The 19803-nt window shown below is 39.0% G+C and overlaps 3 protein-coding genes across 3 annotated transcripts in view; 2 read left to right on the plus strand and 1 right to left on the minus strand.

Moving 5' to 3' along the window:
• Positions 1–1308, plus strand: part of LOC136254351 (leucine-rich repeat protein SHOC-2-like) — a 16723-nt gene extending 15415 nt beyond the window's left edge. Inside the window, exon 12 of the mRNA XM_066047031.1 lies at positions 1101–1308. Coding sequence (XP_065903103.1) covers positions 1101–1139 — 39 coding nt within the window. The 3' untranslated portion in view covers positions 1140–1308. The remainder of the gene's footprint in view (positions 1–1100) is intronic.
• Positions 1252–7825, minus strand: LOC136254350 (uncharacterized). The gene is made up of 5 exons (XM_066047030.1): positions 7685–7825; positions 7196–7420; positions 6099–6874; positions 5125–5440; positions 1252–2584 (listed from the first exon to the last, which is right to left on the minus strand). The coding sequence occupies exons 1-5, from the start codon at positions 7713–7715 to the stop codon at positions 1500–1502; spliced, it is 2433 nt and encodes an 810-aa protein (XP_065903102.1). The 5' UTR covers positions 7716–7825; the 3' UTR covers positions 1252–1499.
• Positions 7814–19803, plus strand: part of LOC136254349 (uncharacterized) — a 21338-nt gene continuing 9348 nt past the window's right edge. The window contains exons 1-10 of the mRNA XM_066047029.1: positions 7814–7954; positions 8164–8258; positions 8363–8408; positions 8549–8596; positions 8645–8719; positions 17176–17281; positions 17337–17360; positions 18750–18817; positions 18866–18959; positions 19008–19074. Of these exons, the coding sequence (XP_065903101.1) occupies positions 8176–8258; positions 8363–8408; positions 8549–8596; positions 8645–8719; positions 17176–17281; positions 17337–17360; positions 18750–18817; positions 18866–18959; positions 19008–19074 (611 nt within the window). The 5' untranslated portion in view covers positions 7814–7954; positions 8164–8175. The remainder of the gene's footprint in view (positions 7955–8163; positions 8259–8362; positions 8409–8548; positions 8597–8644; positions 8720–17175; positions 17282–17336; positions 17361–18749; positions 18818–18865; positions 18960–19007; positions 19075–19803) is intronic.

Genomic DNA, 19803 nt, shown 5'->3' on the forward strand with positions numbered 1-19803 from the left:
GTTTACAACATGAAAACATACTTGTTCCAGTACAAAATCATTGGGAGTGACTTCTTTGATATTACTGTGGCTCAGATGAACACGTACTGACCATACATGTAGTTAAGAATTGTTTAATGTGCTAATATTAGTTTAATTGAAGATTTACACCTGAAAGATATCTCGTTATATGTTATAGAGGTGTACCAATATGGATTTTTGGCATGTACAGATATTCAATATTGATGCCACCAAAAGAAGCTGATAACCAATAGTTGATCAGATATTTGCATTATAGTTTTAAGTGTACATTTACCCTACAACAACATGTGCATGTATCGGTGGTATACAGCTTGGGTTTTTATTGTGCAATCCAGACAATTAGGCACCCACAAACATTTTTACGTATACTCCCATGAAACCTTAAATGGATATTTCCGCATTTTAATGGCCTCTGAGAAAGCTGGTCCCTTGGTTATCCTGTGACTCTTATTACAAAGGTACTATATAACTGCTTTTGTAAAGACTGTGATAAGCTTTCCAGCAATGCACCTATCAATGTCATGCCCCACCCCCAGGTAGGGTGGGGAATACAGGGGATTTGACAAAGTCTAGTGTCTAATTCCCCAGTATTGGGGCTAAGAAGCTTGTCAAAACTCCATTATGTCTCCACCTTGATAGAGGGTTTCTATAGGATATTTGATTTACCTATTAAAATAATTTTTGGCTCAGCGAATTGCCACCGTCAAAAGCCCCAGGGGTGGGGAAACTGTAGATGTCAAATTCCCAGTAGGTGTATGGGACCCTGGAGGGGTGGGGCTTGACAGTGATAGGTGCACAACGAACAGTAGAATTGTGTGTATTTATATGGCTTCTCATAGCGTAGCGCTAATTGTAGAGTGAACAATAAGCTTCTGGCATTAAAGAGCCACATGGGTTAATTTGTTTATGTACAAACTATTGCTATCGGTAACGATATCAGTCCTCCTATTGTTCTGTACTGATATTGGTAAAAAATACCATATCAGTGGCTGATATTTTAGCCAATCCAATAATCGGTACACCTCTAGTATGTTATGTATTGTGTACTGTTTGTTATGGAATGTGCTTTGTTTCCATAGCACCTCAAGTATGACAGTCCTTATAAGGGAGTACGATGACATCATGACTGACTAATAATTTGGTAGTGTTCTAATTACAAAGCTCTTGTTTTATTTTTATTATATCTCCTGTACCATGCCCCCTGAGGGGTATAATCTGTAGTAACCATAGTAACAGTGTCAATGAATATTTTTTGCTCACTACACTTAATAATAAAGTGTTATGTCATTGTGTACATATTGGGGTTTGTAGCTTCCTGTCATTAACTTTATCACATGTTCTACAATTGAAGTGGAGACCCTTATTTCCTGCCTATGATCTTGTCACTTCCTGTGTATGACTTTTACGATTCACTGTACACTTTGAATACATTAGGCTGAATGAGTTCTGACTGCAACCTTGTCACTTCCTGTTTATTGTCACTCGCTCACTGTACACTTGATAATGTCACTATAGGGACCCCAGCCAGCAGCATTATGGCAACACAGTCTGAAATAGTAACATGCCCCTGGGATGGGATCAGTGTACATATACTGTGTGTCGTTGCCATGGTAAATCTGTTGAAATTGAATTCCGTTGCTATGGCGACCAATGTTGGCATAGTTACTGGTGTGGGTACTTAGTGTAGAGCCGTCATCACTACTAGGGGATTCACCATATGGTCTGGTTTCCATGGGAACACTGTCCTCGGATTCTGCAAACACTCCACTAGTAGTGTTGCTCACATGATCCACAGGGGGTGTGGCAGTGGCTGCTTTTAGTGGAGGTAAATTGAGTAGTGAACTGCTATCCCTGTGTTCTGATTGGTTGAATTGTTCCCTGTGTTTTGATTGGTGTAATTGTTTAGTGGCAACAATAGAGGGCAATTCGCCAGTTCCCTTATTAGGTAATGTTGGTAAGTGTACAGGGGTGGGTAGTAATGAAGATATCACATCTCTGATTGGCTGAATTTCAGGTAGTTGTGTATTGTTCACATGTTCTGGAATATCAGGATCATGTGATATCTTGTAAGCACCACCAGATGATGTCATAGTTACCATGGATACACCATACTGTGATGACCTATAATCACTACTAGTTGATGTCTCATCAAATCCACTCTCTACTGAGTTAGTAGCCATACGACTCCTCCTAGAACTGCTGTCATGTCTCATTAAGGAGCTGGGTGGGACCTTGGGGTGATACTCCAATGAGTATGTCATAGTTGTATCCATGGCGACATCCTCAGTGTCACATAGTGACCAGTACAGTTTAATACTATTGGTGGTTACCATGACGTCAGTGAAGGTGGGACAACTGGGTAATTGTAACACTGCTCCATGTTGTCGTAGCAACTGCACCACTTGAGGCGTGACATCGGGAATCAAAGACAGTGGTACTTCGAGCTGATTGGTTGCTTGGTGTGGTATAGTGTACGTATCCATGGTAACAGTGTTAAACACTTGTTCAAGATGCCTTCCGGCTAATAATGATGCAATAGGAGACAACCCTTGCAATCTGGCAGCTGTAAAGGGAGAGTAAGAATTATAATGAGTTGGCCTTATTACAGTGACCTTGTTAAATAGAGATTTAATTATGTGACTATATTTCCAGCATTATAGAATATTTGTGTACTGGGTAGCTGCAACTTGGCACATTTTGCAAGAAGCAGATGTGATGTGGACACTTTAATAAAACAAGCAAGACATCTATAAACAAACACTGTAGATATTGGAGCAGTCAAGACAACATGACTGAGATAATAGACGTCACTCAATACCATAATGGGCTGAGATCTGTTCATTAGTATAATTAGTGGATGTTTAGTTCTACTGAGGAATTTAACAAACTATTCAACACTGTCTCAGCCTTAGTTGTTCACACTGCTTGAAGTATCTTAGTTTACTACAGTGGTATATCCCCAGTATATGGAACAGTTAATTGTTTGTTATTTTAGTAGTTTTTCAGTAAACCCGCATTCACTGATGTTTTACTGAGAGTTTAAAACTTAGTAAAATAATTATGTTCCATGTACTTAAGTTTACTGACACTTTACTATCAGTATAACTACAGTAAGGCATCTTAACAAATTAGTAAACTAAGAACCTTCAAGCAGTGTCAAGTGTTGTAAGAGTTAGTTCACCATCAAAATAGGGACCATAGATACTATACTAGTAACACGGGATAGGAAGCTCTGTTTCATGATCACAAGATGGCCATTGGCACGTAGTCCAGGTGCTCAACATGATGTCAAGATTTGTAATTGCTCTCTAGAATCACTTAACAACAGCAGTATGTTTAGAAATACCGGAACAGGGTACACATGACTACACACTTGGGAAAGCTCTGGAGAAGACGTTGTACTGTACCAACAGGTGGCACAAAACCATTTGAAATTGTCTCAAATTTAATACAATACCTCTTTGACAATTCCCTCCTCCATCAATGCTTTCCACCATTCATTTTTCATATTTATGTGGCTCCTTTTGATGTGTTGACAACTTCTGTTAATCATTTTAAACTAAAACTGAAACATTTTTTTTGTTTTTAAATTCGAATTAATTTTCTGTCATTGACTAAAATTGATAATAAATAAATAAATAGTTTTACTGTTGTAATGTCTTCAAAGACATAGTAATGGTTTCCTTGGATAAAGTTGGATTGCGAATTGCGATACAACTGGGCTGGTTAAATAGTATAAAAATATTCATAATTTTATCCTAAGCACCAGACTTTAAATTTATTGAAGCTTATTAGTAGTCCTTCACCAGCTGAAAGGCAAATCTACTAAACTACAGGTACATATTATATTAAGTCAGTGAACAAAGCTTCTCATGTTATTAGTATAGGATTTATGGTTGGAAAGACATCCTGTAATATAACTGTTATTAGTACAATATCTGTGTAATGGTTTACAATTCACCAACTCTGATGTGGTGAATGTTCTATTAGAATATTAGTTGTTCATATTAATTTATTATGGCATACAAAATCATTATCACTCTCAATTACTAGCCAATCACGGTTCATTACACACAGCCAATGTGTCCCCTAAGGCAGTAATGTGATGTCATCACTACACTCTCATTAACAACTGCAAGTGATGTAGTACAACTTGAGATCATTGATGGTGTCGCTGAGAAACAACAAATTATGGCCTCCCCGATAATGTCAATTTAATGACTGAAAAGTTGCCTCCATCAAGTGGTAATTTGTAACATGTGCCAGTAGTCTGTTGTAGTTTCAATCTGATAACACTTTAATACTAGAGATAGCCACAAGTGATCAACGTTGACTTTAATACTAGAGATAGCCACAAGTGATCAACGTTTACAGATAGTAAATTAAGTTCCGGTTTGAGTTCCTGTCACTGTGCTCAAGATTTCATCCGAATTGTGTGGAGATTCTACTTCGTAGCTACAAGAGAGACCTTACATACTGCCTACAAACTGTAGCGAAGGGCAGTGTTATGAAGCAGCGGTTCCAGGTACGATTCGCCTTCATCTGAAGTTGGTATAGTGGTGTCGCGTGGTGTGCAAGAGAAAAATAAAGACCAACAAGTGGCTACCATAGTCCAAGATAGAACGATGAAGCTAGAGGAAGTTAGTTCTTCACCATAGTGACCGTTTAGAGTGATTGCTGGAGCGAAAATCGTCACGGACTATTCTTGACATTTGTTAAACTATCACGGCATTGGTAACTTGTAGTGTTATTGTGTAAAGGATTAACAGTTTTCTTGTAAGATTTAGGTAGTTTTAAGTGCTGTATTGGTGTGTTTTGTATCAATATTCCCTTATTTGGCTCTTTGTTCCATTGGTAAACAATGCCATTCGCGGTTATTATGATGTCACGAAAGAGACTGAGTGGCTCCGCAACAGGGTGATAAGTTAGTTATCACTGGGTGATAAGTTAGTTATCACTGGGTGATAACTAATATATCGTACAGTAGCAGTGCCACTCTGTCTAGTAGTTATAACCCAGCGCGGCGCTTTGATACTCCCACGCACTGGGGTTTAAGGTATGTTATTATATGCAGATCCTAATACAGTAACACCACACCCTTACCTTCCTCCTCACAAGCCATCACCTTGGCAACAGCCATGGCAACCTCCTCCCTGTGCTCCTGTAGTATTCCTTGCTTGAGCTCCACCTGTTGATCAAGTTGGGAGAGCAGTTCAGCTTCTCGTCGCTCTAGTAATGTAAACACTTGTTCCCTGAGATCAGTGAAGTGGTCCTCTAATACTTGTTGTGACTGATGAGCTTTATGAGTGATGTCATCAACTGCAGTGGATAATTGTTTAGAGAGGTTACCAAGGTGACGCTCTACCTTCAGTAGTGTGTTCTGTTTATCAGCTAAACTGCCTGACTGTTTGGCAGCTACCTGCAGGAGGTGTGGCAGACAACATCTTTATATAAATAAGGTATATCAGAAATATTTTGGATGAATGGTTTAGTTTCCCCAAACCTTGCCACACAGTTGACAGACAACACTCCCACAAGAGAAACATTTTGGTCTTAACAAGTCTAATCTGGCTCTGGGCCAGCTTCTATGCAACACAGTGGTATTGATATTTCATAAACAGTCCATAAAGTAATATCATCAACTTGATATTGATATTGCGATTATTGGTATACCTTACTAGACCCATATATGGTATTGGTATACCTTACTAGACCCATATATGGTTCAAGATATTATAGACACAGAAATAACTTCTAACTCAATGACACAATTGTGTTGTACAGCTGATATATTTACAGTAGTACATATCAACTGATATTAGGTAGCTACACTTCTTCACAGCAATACTGTATGTATGAATTAAGACTAGTGTCTTAGAATCCGGGTTGTCAAAAACTGGACAGTACCAAAAGCTGATACCACAGTTTACTACTGTCATACTGTTCAATTATACAACAGAAATGGGCCAAAGGTCTACACATTAAGTGGCTGTTGTAGCTTCAGTGTAATTATATTTAGCAATACTACAAAGCAACAGTATCACATGATAGACACAATATTGGTATGGATACCTCACCTTACTGAGTAACTCATACTTGTGTACTCTATGGTGACCATAGAACTTGCATAACACACACATTGGTACACCTTCAGTCTCACAGTACAGCATACACGTCTGTCCGGGATGTTTCTTACAAGTTGGGTTAGGTTGTGGACGCTGAGTGATGGGTATAGGGGTGTGTTTACCCCTCACCTTAGATCCAGCATGTGATTTATGACTGCAGGGGGCACAGAACACGGCCGCACAGCTGCTGCAGTACAGACTAGCCGGTTGCCTCTCACACTCAGCACAATTCTCTCGTCCTTTCATTTGTGGAATACTTGTCTGTAACTGCTTATTGTCCAACACTTCCAGTAATGCTTCATTCTGCATCATGTGAGCTGCCCCTTGCTGGTCCACAGGTGTACTTGTGTTACACAAACCACATTTTATGGCTGAGGGATATGTTGAACAAGCCTTCTCTACACAATTAGTACAATAAGAATGACCACATAGTAATAATAATGGGACCCTTAGTCCAGCTGTAGTGAAGGTGTGATCACAGTGAGGACAAGTTGATAACTGGGACAGGTTTCCTTGGTAACCACTTAGTTGTAGTATTTCTCCAGGGGTGGAGTTATCCCATTGGTCGATTTTAGGTCGTCGAGACGTTCTGGAATAGGATCTAGAAACACGAGAATGTGGTCTGGAAATATGAGAATGTGGTCTGGACATTGGCTTGGATTGGGAATGGAGTTTAGCACTTAGTGATGCTGAACCTTGTGAGCTGTTTAGTCCATTATCCGGCCGACCTGTGGATCACATGATCATGTAATGATGCAACATCACATGATCTCATAGTTCAACCCAACACCTCAGTATCAATGCCAAGTATTCTAATGTGTGAATTGGTAGTGCATCCATGCGTGTCCCAGAACCCTCACAAACCTTCTTTCAGCTACCCCAACACAATACATGACTTTCCTAGCTAAGAAGCAAGTACTACATTATCCATACTTGTTGTGAGTACAATACACCACACGCACACACACGCACGCACGTACACACACACTACATATCTCTCAAACTCCTCTGTAGGCCATACTAGTACATGCACATGATAATAACACTACCTGATGATCGAGATAATGGTCTGCTACTGATTTGACGAGACGTCTCTGTTGATGTAGGTCTTGATCCTGATGATTTAGAGTAGTTTGATCTCACATGACCACTCGACTGCTTCAATGGTGATTTGCTACCACTACCACTCTCATTAACGCTGACGTGCAACACTGAGTCATCCTCCACTGATGTGTTCCTAATGGTGGCTGGAGCCACCCTAGTGATACTGCGACCTGTAGAATAAACAACAGTAGAACCTGGCATAACTAGAATACGGGTGAAATCTCTCTTAATTAATAAAACTCTCCTAATTAACACATATAAGCTTATCAAAGATTCAGTTTTAAGTCTAGTAGGCTTCATACATTTTTATCTCTGAAAGAGCTATATGTCGTGGTCCCGAAGTGTCTATGTGTGCCGCACTGGCTTAACTAGTACAAGCGAGATCACACGTACACAAACACTAAACGGTATAATGGCACCTCCGTGGTCCTCACCTTTAGCGTTCGAGGACGCTCCACATCCCATCTCTCTTTCTCTCTCTCTCTCTCAGTGTGGGTCGCGTTGCTATATCGACCGGGTCAACAGAATCTGGGTAGGCGTGGCTGTGTTATTCACCATGGTAACGGGTAAACAGTGACGGAACTAGTATCCGGATTAATGCGCACACTGCAGCTAACGCCACACCCTCAGCACTCGTTACAATGGTGTCGTTATTACCTCGCGTTATTTGCCATTGATCAAGGAATATTTCGTGTGGACTGCACGTAAGTACACTTGTGCGTGTCGCTGTTTATCTGTTGTTAGCACGGGTCAAAGTACTGACCCTGACTGACCCGTCCCAGACGTGTAATCGTTTCTATTCTTCCATCTGTCAATGTGTGTTGCATTGAGTGGAATTGTGTGTTGTTTTGTACATGATGAAGTAGCATAAGGCGGTGATAATAAGGTGACACCATTTAACACTCGTCTACAGGAGGATCGAGTAATGAACGCACAACCTCGCGGTACCAAGCGAAACCTACTGGGGCAGTACCACCGCATCGCGCACGACGCGCTACTTGGCGACAAGTAAGTTATGTTTGTAGTGGTCTCTAGCAAAACAACGTTATAAATGGTGAAGCCCGCCTTTAGCTGGTGTTAACACGTGTATAATTAGCTATTGTTTACCGCAGGAACGAGTACAAGTCGAGCAACGAAGCTCTTCTCTCTGCAGCTGAGGTGAGTATTTGACACATTCCAAGCATGTTAGTGGTTTAGCTAGTTGATGTTGAATGATCCACAAATTGTCAACACTGTTAGCAAACACAAAGCCAAACAATGTACACACATTTGATTGTATTGACATCACCACTTTACAGGCTGGTCAGGTTGATAGAGTATTCTCATTATTGGAGCGTCCTAACTTGGTGAGTGACTGCTAAACTCCGATCACTGGATCACATGGTCTCTAACAGGTGTCAGTTAATTGTCATGACAAGCTCACGGGAGACACTCCCCTAATACTGGCCGCTAGGAATGGACACAGGGAGGTTAGATGTGATTGTAACTTGTATTTAGGCATCGAGTGTTCTTGTGTACTAGTGAGAACAGATTGTTTTTCAAATATGTACTAATTTTTTTCACAAGCTTCAAAGTTGGCTTTGTCCATCTGATCACAGCTTACGAATTGCCAACGGATATTCAAATACAATACAATATATTAATAATGTAATACTGACCAAATAGTCAAATAACTGACTATTTGTTTCAGTACTAGTGTATTGTTCAGTGATTGAGGTGGCCTACCCAATTACTGCTGTTATATGATCGGCTATTGTAGAGTTTTGTGTGTGCGTACGTGCGCGTGTACGTGCATACGTCCAGTCTGATTATACAAATGGGATGTTGAGGCCCATGTTGGTATGGGTCTCAATGCTTATACTACAAGTGATAATTCCCTGTGTGAAGGGTTGAGGCTACCAAGACAGGTCTCAGCATATCAGCCAGTCTTGCGTCTTAATTTGTGTGATGTACGTAGTTAATACAACTGATATAGCTATTGGATGGCAAGAAAATTAAATATTGGATGAATGAGCTGTGACAAGCAGATTACAAACTTGATAAAACATTTTCATAATTCACAATTGCTCCCCTGACTGTCATAGCTGATCTTCCCCCCTCAAATTACTAACTGCTTATACAATATGTACCTCATTGCCATATAAGGTTAAGAAGATCTCTACAGACAAGTACGTACAGACAGGTATATCTCCTGTGCAAAGCCCATGGGGACATGTTATAAGTCAATCAACAGTGTTTTTCCTGCATATTTAAACTGCATGTCCATAGACCTGTCCTATTTCTTTGTGTACGAGTTAACTACAATACGTGTGATATCTTATGTTAGCACTTCAAAGGAAGCTAAAACAAACACCAGATTTACTTGATTTGTGCCACAGCGCTATTATTTATTTGTCCAAAAAGGGTAAATCCTTCAAATAGTGCCTCACTGTGGTATTATTCGAGACTATTGTAAGCCTGCCACTATAAGCTATTCTATAAGACTATGCGTTATAGTTTTATAAACACGTTGCTATATACTTGTTCTATAAGCCTTCAAGTGATTGTAGTACAACTATATCATGTCTTGTGTTATGCAGTCAATTTACTAACTGATATCCCAACTTTTGATTGTGTAACAGCTAGCGCTGTCAACTAGGACAATGCCTTACTTAATTCACGACAGAGATGAATACTATATGTACGAGAGCACTTGTAATGAGTAGTATTTACAAAAGTATAATGCGATACTATTCGAGGGTGTGGTACAATTAAAGTTATTTCAAAAACAAGGATAAAATCATATTGAAGGATGCAGCACAAATCAAGGTATTCTAAATGCTAAACAAAACAAAGTTAGAAGGAATGAATATATTCTAGAAATAAAATGATGTCTCCATAGGAAAGTAAACCAGTACAAGTGACCTGTTGATATAACTGTTATAAACCTCGTTATTTAGTGAGAAATGACAGTACATTTCATAAGGTTTTGTAATCACCATATAAGGTGTCCATACAATATCAACTCTGCTCCTCACAGTATCAACTGAGTGTACTGTACAGCCAGAAAGTTTGGCAGGAGGAACTTTGGCTTATTTGCCACGATAGGATTTTAGCAAGGAATAGTTTGACAAATGTGTTCATAGCTAATACATAATATACTGAACAAATGATTTAGATTTTAGTTTGGCAAAACACCACTTACTTGCCAAATCCACCATATCTTCTGGCTATACGGTAGTTTGTGTTAGCCCTAAAATTTGTTCCAATGTATGTATGTACCTCATGGTCTCCTTGTACCTCATGGTCTCCTTGTATCTCATGGTCTCCTTGTATCTCATGGTCTCCTTGTATCTCATGGTCTCCTTGTATCTCATGGTCTCCTTGTATCTCATGGTCTCCTTGTATCTCATGGTCTCCTTGTATCTCATGGTCTCCTTGTATCTCATGGTCTCCTTGTATCTCATGGTCTCCTTGTATCTCATGGTCTCCTTGTATCTCATGGTCTCCTTGTATCTCATGGTCTCCTTGTATCTCATGGTCTCCTTGTACCTCATGGTCTCCTTGTATCTCATGGTCTCCTTGTATCTCATGGTCTCCTTGTATCTCATGGTCTCCTTGTATCTCATGGTCTCCTTGTATCTCATGGTCTCCTTGTATCTCATGGTCTCCTTGTATTTCATGACTTGTGAAAATACAAGCAAATGTTAGCTGCTGCTACTACAGACCTAGTGTGGAGGTTGCATATGAAACTGATATGTGATGTCTGTACTGAAACATGCCAAGAAGTTGTGACCTTTGAAAATGGCTTGTGGTTGCAGTGATGGTCTAACAATAATGATGATTTTAAATTTAAACCTTATCCATTAATTAGCAATGTCATTTGTGATGGTAGAACTGTTGACATAAGCAGACTACAACAGAAAGTTAATTTACCAAAATTAAGTTATTCACAAAATTTTATTCACTTAAAAATTTCAGAATTGCAGGGTACCCCACCAAAGTAGATGGTAACACTGTCAATTTGCTACCATCAAAGTCGATTTGATAAGCGCACTGCTCTTTAGGGAAGCCCTGGAGTAGTGTACAAGATAGTCTAGCCTCATCTTCTCTTAGTCTCTCTGTAAGGTCAAGGAGTACATCATTAAAGATATACAACAGTAAAGTTATTTCCTTATATAGTAGTAACTGTCTACTTCATCCTGTAGTGTACTGTAGTATTGACAAAAATATATTTACCAAAAAAATTTTTTTGGTAAATTATTTTTATAAAAATGCAAAAAATAAAAATAAAACATTGACAACATGTGTTGACATGAAATTAGTTAATTTCATTGGTAGATGATAGCGACTAGTTGTTACTATGTGTGGGGAACCACCTACTAGTCTGGGGTTGTTATGCATGTGTGATCCTGTAGCTATATGTGACAATCAGCTGATGTAAGTGCTAGTTACGTGTGCTGTCTAATTGAACTCCTTTTGAAATGATATGGTACGTATTTGTATTTCACCAGACTGTTACTTTTTGTGAAGGGTTAAGCAACACCAGACTACCACTGCTAACAGGGCAAATATCATGAAGACAACAGTGACCCAGAGGAGGTTGGTCACGCTTCATGAAACATCTCATGATCTCAAAGAAAAGTTCAACCCATTCAACCCTGACATCTCAGTATTGATATAAAGTATTCTAATGTGCAAATTAGTATCGATAAATTATGACTCCCAGAACCCTTCCTTCAGCCACAGAGCATGTTGTGTGACTTTCTTAGCCAAGAAACAAAGGCTACTTCATGTGGATGTGGTGAAAAGGGTAGAAAATACCAACACCAATTTCAAACACCATTTTTGGTTGTGCAATAACACACATCAGTACGTCATAGGGCTATGGCACGTGACCGACCTCCTCTGACAGTGACCATAGGTTCATGTACGGGCAATCTTTGTTATGGGTTGAGTGGCCATATCTCACTAAGTCTATAGTGAATTTGTCTTGACAGTTTCCATTGCATTGGGTGAGTGTTGGTGGTACGCAGCCAGTTTGTCTCAAACTTCATTGCATAGACGTACTGTTGCTAAGGATCGTGACAAGGTATGAGATTTGTTTTTGTATTAACTAAGACCACAATGATTGAATATTTGTATGAAGAACATATTTGGTGAACTGAAGCTGAAACCGTCAACTACTGGATAAGACAAGTCATAGGATTATCCATAGTGACATCATCGTTGCAAATCTCATTCATACTCTATGCTTGTATCTGAGAGTAGTTTAGAGTAGTAGTGTATACCTCACTGCAGGAGGGAATTACTTGTAATGTGCTTAGTAACAATTTTGTGGTTTAGTGGTAGAGTGACAACTGGACCCTCAGGATTGTTTGTAAACAATTACCATGGTGATGTGTCTAGGCCTTCAGCCATTATCATCACAATTGATATAATCTGTGTTGATTGTTATAATTTAATCAAGACACACGGTAGTGTGTCGTGTGGCCAAGAAAGGCACACCACACCGTGAGTATATTTACAGGAAGAAACAAAACGCGGTTTTCACGCATATGTAGCTCCATGCTCTTTTCTCAAATTGGAATCATTTTTATTCTGCAAACGCCCTCTAACTTCAGGACTCCACATACCAAATTTGAGCAAGATTGCTTAACACAATCGTGAAATATAAGCCTTCAAAATTCAGCTTAATTTCTTTGTTTTTTCTTCTTCATTTAGGGGGTTCAGGGGGCTAATTAGATTATTCTTTTCGCACACTTTACAAAAACTATTATAAAATGCAAATGTGTAGCCCAATTGTCTTGAGCTTTGATACACTTTAAGAACTTATTGCGGCACAATCATGTACCAAGTTTGGTGCAAATCTGATTAATATTCATAGAGCTATGGATGGTTATTTGCATTAAAAATGGCCGACTTGTTGTCACGCCTACAGGGTAAACCACTTATGGGAATAACTTAAAAATTGGTATGCATATAGGCTAACCATCATAGCTCAAACTTTTTGTGGTTTAGAAGAAATCACATTGACAGCTACAGAGTTACAAGGCAAAAACCAAACAACTGTAAATCGTGGGGTTGAAATGCTCTAATAGAACAGTCACCGCGGGGTAAAAAAAGTGCATAGAAATGTCGAGAAAAAAAAGTTACTGACCAGCATTCGAACCAGGGACCTCCATACTGAACACCCAAATCCTTAACCACTGAGCCGCTGCTATCACGGCTGATCATCTCACTTTATTTCTACTTTATAAATGAAATTTCTACTTAATAGTCAAGTTCATAATTTCATAGATCTACCAATGGAAAATCTAGATTGTTCTAGAACATTCTACAAAATTATGAGAGGATATAGCCATATTGTGCAGCCAAGTACAGCCAGTGTGGGCGGGTGACATACTCGTTTACGGAACCAGGAAACACCATTTTCATGCATCCACTGCAGCCTCTTTACAGGTGAGACCCAGCCTTCGATATGCAACAGCTAATAATGAGGATGAAGCTCGTGTAGACGTTTATGCTTCAGGATTCTGGGGAGGTAAGCAAACATCTAAAGGCATTTTTTGATGTCAAAGTTAAGGCTATTACACCTTCATATCATGGTAGCTATCCTCACTATAGTTTATCAACGTTTTGAGCGTGAGAAACAACGAAAGTATGAACAACGAAATTGAGATGGGTTCTTTTACCCCACGTTCAATATTAAGGGGTGGTATGGGTCATGCTGCTCAGTGCTGTATTTTACAGAAGACTGCTCTCCTTGTCTCTCTTCAGAAGGAGTAGTGTTATATAGTTCTGTGATGTCAGGGTGGTGGCAAGGGGTACTGGTAACCCTGGGAATAATAATAAAAAATCTGAATCATATATCCATAGCTCCATAGTGCTTGAACGGTATAATTAATCATTTGTGCAGTACAAGCTTCCTCAGGGTAGGGTATCTTCCATTCCTAGTTTGAGTCGAATCTGCCCAGCTATCATTGGGGTATGCGCACCTTCAAAATTCATCTTATTTCAGTTTTTAATATTATAGCCACGCAGTCTCCTGTAGTAAAGGGGGGAAAATCTAAAAGGAATTATCAAGGTCAACCATAAACTGGCCTTTGGAACTTGTAATTACAAAAAGAAGTGATATCTGCATAAAAACAGCCAAGCTGTGAAAAAAAGTGCGGCCTTAAAAAGCCTAGGTGAAAAAAATAGTGAAATTAAAAGTGGCAGCCAAAAAATGGCTACAATGATGTTAATACTAAATTTTTCACAATTTTGTTCACATAGGCTTTTAAGGCTCACAGCTTGGCTGTTTTTGTGTGGATTTATACTTACTAACTAACATGTCACTATGGAGTGTTAACACTTAACACTGGTAACAGTGTTAACATACACAAGTGTGTTCTCAGTTTGTAATACTTATCTGATGTGTTCTCTCTCTTGTTGCTTTTATCTTTACATCAAAGTCTGCTTTCAGTTTTCACTAAAACAATTTTATTAACTTGAGCCTGTAGCTAGCCTAGCCTATGTTGTAGTTAGAGAATATACTGACAAGGTTTCTATACAATCCTGAGACCTGAGGACAGTGTGTGGCTGAGGTTATAGTAGGGCTGAGACAAATAGTTCGAAACTTTGTTTGGTTTCACTAGCTGCTTGACCCCTCCAAAGCTTTGTTACCATGGATACTAACGTCTGCACAAGTTTGTTACTCCTTGTGATAGCTGCCATTTCCATATTTTTTGTGTAGTTACCTGGAGCCTCCACTGGAGCTATGTCATCAACACGAGCCTGCAGTATAGTGTACACCTATTAACCATCAATTATGTTCACTAACGTTAACTTCAAAGCTTCAGTAACAAGAAACTTCAAAGACAGATTGTGTAATTGTAGGTTAGCTTCAGCCCTAGTACATAGCTTAGGCCATTTTGTCTGTAGGGACATAGACACTGTCCATCAGTGTGTTTTATCTTTGCTAGAAACTTTCTAAGTGAAATAGATAAAAAGAGCTTGACAAAAATGGAAACTGGACCCTTATATAGTTGTGATGGCGATAGGCTTTGTCCCCTATCAGTAAGAGACTGTTTATCAGCAGTAAGACTGTTTATCAGCAGTAAGACTGTTTATCAGCAGTAAGATTGTTTATCAGCAGTAAGACTGGTTATCAGCAGTAAGACTGGTTATCAGCAGTAAGACTGGTTATCAGCAGTAAGACTGGTTATCAGCAGTAAGACTGTTTATCAGCAGTAAGACTGTTTATCAGCAGTAAGACTGGTTATCAGCAGTAAGACTGTTTATCAGCAGTAAGATTGTTTATCAGCAGTAAGACTGGTTATCAGCAGTAAGACTGGTTATCAGCAGTAAGACTGGTTATCAGCAGTAAGACTGGTTATCAGCAGTAAGACTGTTTATCAGCAGTAAGACTGTTTATCAGCAGTAAGACTGGTTATCAGCAGTAAGACTGTTTATCAGCAGTAAGATTGTTTATCAGCAGTAAGACTGGTTATCAGCAGTAAGACTGGTTATCAGCAGTAAGACTGTTTATCAGCAGTAAGACTGGTTATCAGCAGTAAGATTGTTTATCAGCAGTAAGACTGGTTATCAGCAGTAAGACTGGTTATCAGCAGTAAGACTGGTTATCAGCAGTAAGACTGTTTATCAGCAGTAAGACTGTTTATCAGCAGTAAGACTGGTTATCAGCAGTAAGACTGTTTATCAACAGTAAGACTGGTTATCAGCAGTAAGACTGGTTATCAGCAGTAAGACTGTTTATCAGCAGTAAGATTGTTTATCAGCAGTAAGACTGGTTATCAGCAGTAAGACTGTTTATCAGCAGTAAGACTGGTTATCAGCAGTAAGACTGTTTATCAGCAGTAAGATTGTTTATCAGCAGTAAGACTGGTTATCAGCAGTAAGACTGGTTATCAGCAGTAAGACTGGTTATCAGCAGTAAGACTGTTTATCAGCAGTAAGACTGGTTATCAGCAGTAAGACTATTTATCAGCAGTAAGACTGGTTATCAGCAGTAAGACTGTTTATCAGCAGTAAGACTGTTTATCAGCAGTAAGACTGTTTATCAGCAGTAAGACTGTTTATCAGCAGTAAGACTGGTTATCAGCAGTAAGACTGTTTATCAGCAGTAAGACTGGTTATCAGCAGTAAGACTATTTATCAGCAGTAAGACTGGTTATCAGCAGTAAGACTGTTTATCAGCAGTAAGACTGGTTATCAGCAGTAAGACTGGTTATCAGCAGTAAGACTGTTTATCAGCAGTAAGATTGTTTATCAGCAGTAAGACTGGTTAAGACTGGTTATCAGCAGTAAGACTGGTTATCAGCAGTAAGACTGGTTATCAGCAGTAAGACTGTTTATCAGCAGTAAGACTGGTTAAGACTGGTTATCAGCAGTAAGATTGTTTATCAGCAATAAGACTGTTTATCAGCAGTAAGACTGTATATCAGCAGTAAGACTATATCAGTAATAAGACTGTTTGTTTATGTATTTCAGTTTTGCTAAAAGTAGAATACGACTCAGGCTAGGTTATTAACTAATTAGTAACCCACTACAGGCCTCATTTAGCCTCCAGACATTGTAAGGTATCACATGTGACCATATCTGGTGAGTTAGTTACGTAAGCCTAAATTGTACAGTATAAGCAATGTGTAAAATACGTTCATATTTTAACAGCAAAAAATCTGATTTTGTTTCAACACTTTGTTCTTAGTGAAGAAAGGGGCTAACAACAATAACTTGGATATCATCTTATTTGCCTACTCAAGAGAAATTCACATTAGCACAAAGGATATGCCAGTATTGAGAATTTTGCAGATCCGTTTACTTATTCATGAAAAGTTACAAGTGACTAGATTAGTGTCAATACCTGTTAAGATTGATAGTATCAACTATATTATTACTCAACACGTGGTCATCGTCCTGTCACTGTTGATGTGGTTTACAGGTAGTTACTCAACTATTGGATGCTGGGGCAGACATTACAGTGCAGAATGAAAATGGAGAGACAGCTCTGGAAGTTGCCATGGATACTTGTAAAGATATGATACTTGGTAAGTGGAGGTAACATGCATCACATGATCTCATGTGATCCTGATATCATTATAGATGCCTTAGCAGCAGAAAATGCTGGTAAGTTGTGTTTGTACCGTATTTATACATTTATAAACCGTTAAAAATATGTCAAAGCTAGCATCCGATGAAAATTAATTACACAAAAAAGTTTTGCTGGCATAATATTAGAGAAGTTGAATGAATTTGTTTAACTGCTTTCTGGCCACCTGGATCGAAGCTTAGCTGTTGGCATTTCAAGAGTATGTACGTCTTTGTTGCAGTATTTTAATAAATCAAGAATGGCCTCCTTCATCCCAGGGGAGAGCTGTCCTCCCGCCAGCGATAGTGTTGGCAATGATGCCATGCCATGATCCCCGGCCATGATAGACAGCCACTACAGGACACATTAAATGAAGTATATATACAAATTATGCAAATTGCATGGAATGAGCTTCTAGCTATAGCAATTCCACTCCAGTCCACTGCTTGATTTGTGACGGATAACTCTGAATCTGGGGCTTGATCTGGGCTGCAGCCTCCATGGAACGGAGATGCCACACTTAAGTTTCACTCTGCTTGTCATTCTGCTTCTTTTATATACAAAAAGGACAGTACAATGAAGCTACAAATTTCATTGTTAAAAATTTTTAGCCACTTGAGGATACAGATGAAAATTTTTTTAACACGGAAATTTAACTTGTGAAAATTTCTTGCAGCTTATATTATGTTGAGTTCCTATACGTTTTATAGGAGGTTTATTTTTAATTCCTGTGGTAAAATTTTCACTTATTTGGCATTCTTCTTAAATGGCTAACTGTCTCAGTGTCCTTACCAAAGGTGTCCCTTCCTCCTCCAAACAGAGTGTAGGCTTGTAGCATGGGTCCGACCATTATTGTTCGTGTTGTGGATGGAGAGGCAGATACACTGCATGCAACCTCCATAGGAAAATTAGCCCTTTAGGATTGTACTTAGAGTATTAGTAATACAATTAATAAGATGGTCAAGATGGTATGGGCACACACACACACACCATTAACAATAAGATGGTAAGGGCACACACACACACACACACACACACACACACACACACACACACACACACACACACACACACACACACACACACACACAAACACCACACACACACACACACAAACACCACACACACACACACACACACACACACACACACAACACACACACACACACACACACACACACACACACACACACACACACACACACACACACACACACCATTAAACTAGGAATGACATTGGTTAATTGCTAAAACAACGGATAACACCTAAAGGCCACCTCTCATTGATTCCTCAACTCATACAAATTAAAGAAACACATTAAGGGCTTGCAAAACCACAATACTAAGTGACCACGTGTGTCCATACAAATTATGTAAGAAACAAAGTGGTGTGAACAATGCTGACTAACTCTGTGGTCATGTTGTAGTGATGAAGAACCAAACACTATTACAAGCTGCTTGGGCTGGAGATGCTGTGACAGTCAAGAAGTGTCTGGTGGGCTCTAATCAGAACAATATCAGTAAATTACGTTGTGTTAATTAGGACGGACAGCCATACATTGATATTAACTGTCACAATAGTGATGGAATGACCCCGTTGTTGTTAGCAACAAGAGACTTGTCATTGTTTGAACAAAGTAAGCTGATTGGTTACTTTGCAGCTGCTCAGCCCCTCCCCTATACAGTTCAGGATCAGATGCAGACACAGTATAATCCAGTGGAAGTGTTGAAGGAGTTATTAGCAAAGCAGGCGTAAGTATTGATGGACGTATATTCAACAAAATGATGTACAAATAAAGCAGACCATCAGTAGTCGGTGTTGTGTGTTCTATTAGAGTAGATAATGTGTCGTATACAATAGACAAATTCCATAATAAGGCTTTATAGCGTATAGTAATAACCGTTGCCCCTAGTAACCTGAGTTTCCCATGATTTTTGATAACGTCTAAAGTAACTTCTCCAAATTTTGAAAGGATAGCATATATATATCATAAGATATGATGTTTTGAAATTTGTGGTTTTCCCATACATATCTATGTGAGAGGGCTACAGTTGCCCCTTCTGAGCAATCACAAAAATGAGGTATTTCAACATGTGCAAAAACCAAAAATTCAAAAGTACACACATCTCAATATTACATAATTTGTAGGTGTGAATGTCAACAATAATCTCTCCAAGTTTTAAATGGATAGTGTATATAGGTCATAAGATGTGACATTCTTTGAATCCCATGATTTGTGTGATTACTGAGAAGGGGCAACTGTTGCCCCTCTCAATGATAATGTATGGGAAAATTGCAACTTCAAAATTGTAGCTTCAAAATGTCATACGTATCTCATGACTTATATGTTATCCTTTTAAAACTTGGAGAAGTGACTTAAGACATTGACACCTACAAATAAATTTGGGTTGCTAGGGGCAACGGTTGATTTTTTGTTATGAAATTTGTCTATTGTCAAACATCAATTTAATGTGTTTCAA

Source organism: Dysidea avara, chromosome 4 (assembly GCF_963678975.1).
Source record: "Dysidea avara chromosome 4, odDysAvar1.4, whole genome shotgun sequence".
Lineage (NCBI taxonomy): Eukaryota > Metazoa > Porifera > Demospongiae > Dictyoceratida > Dysideidae > Dysidea > Dysidea avara.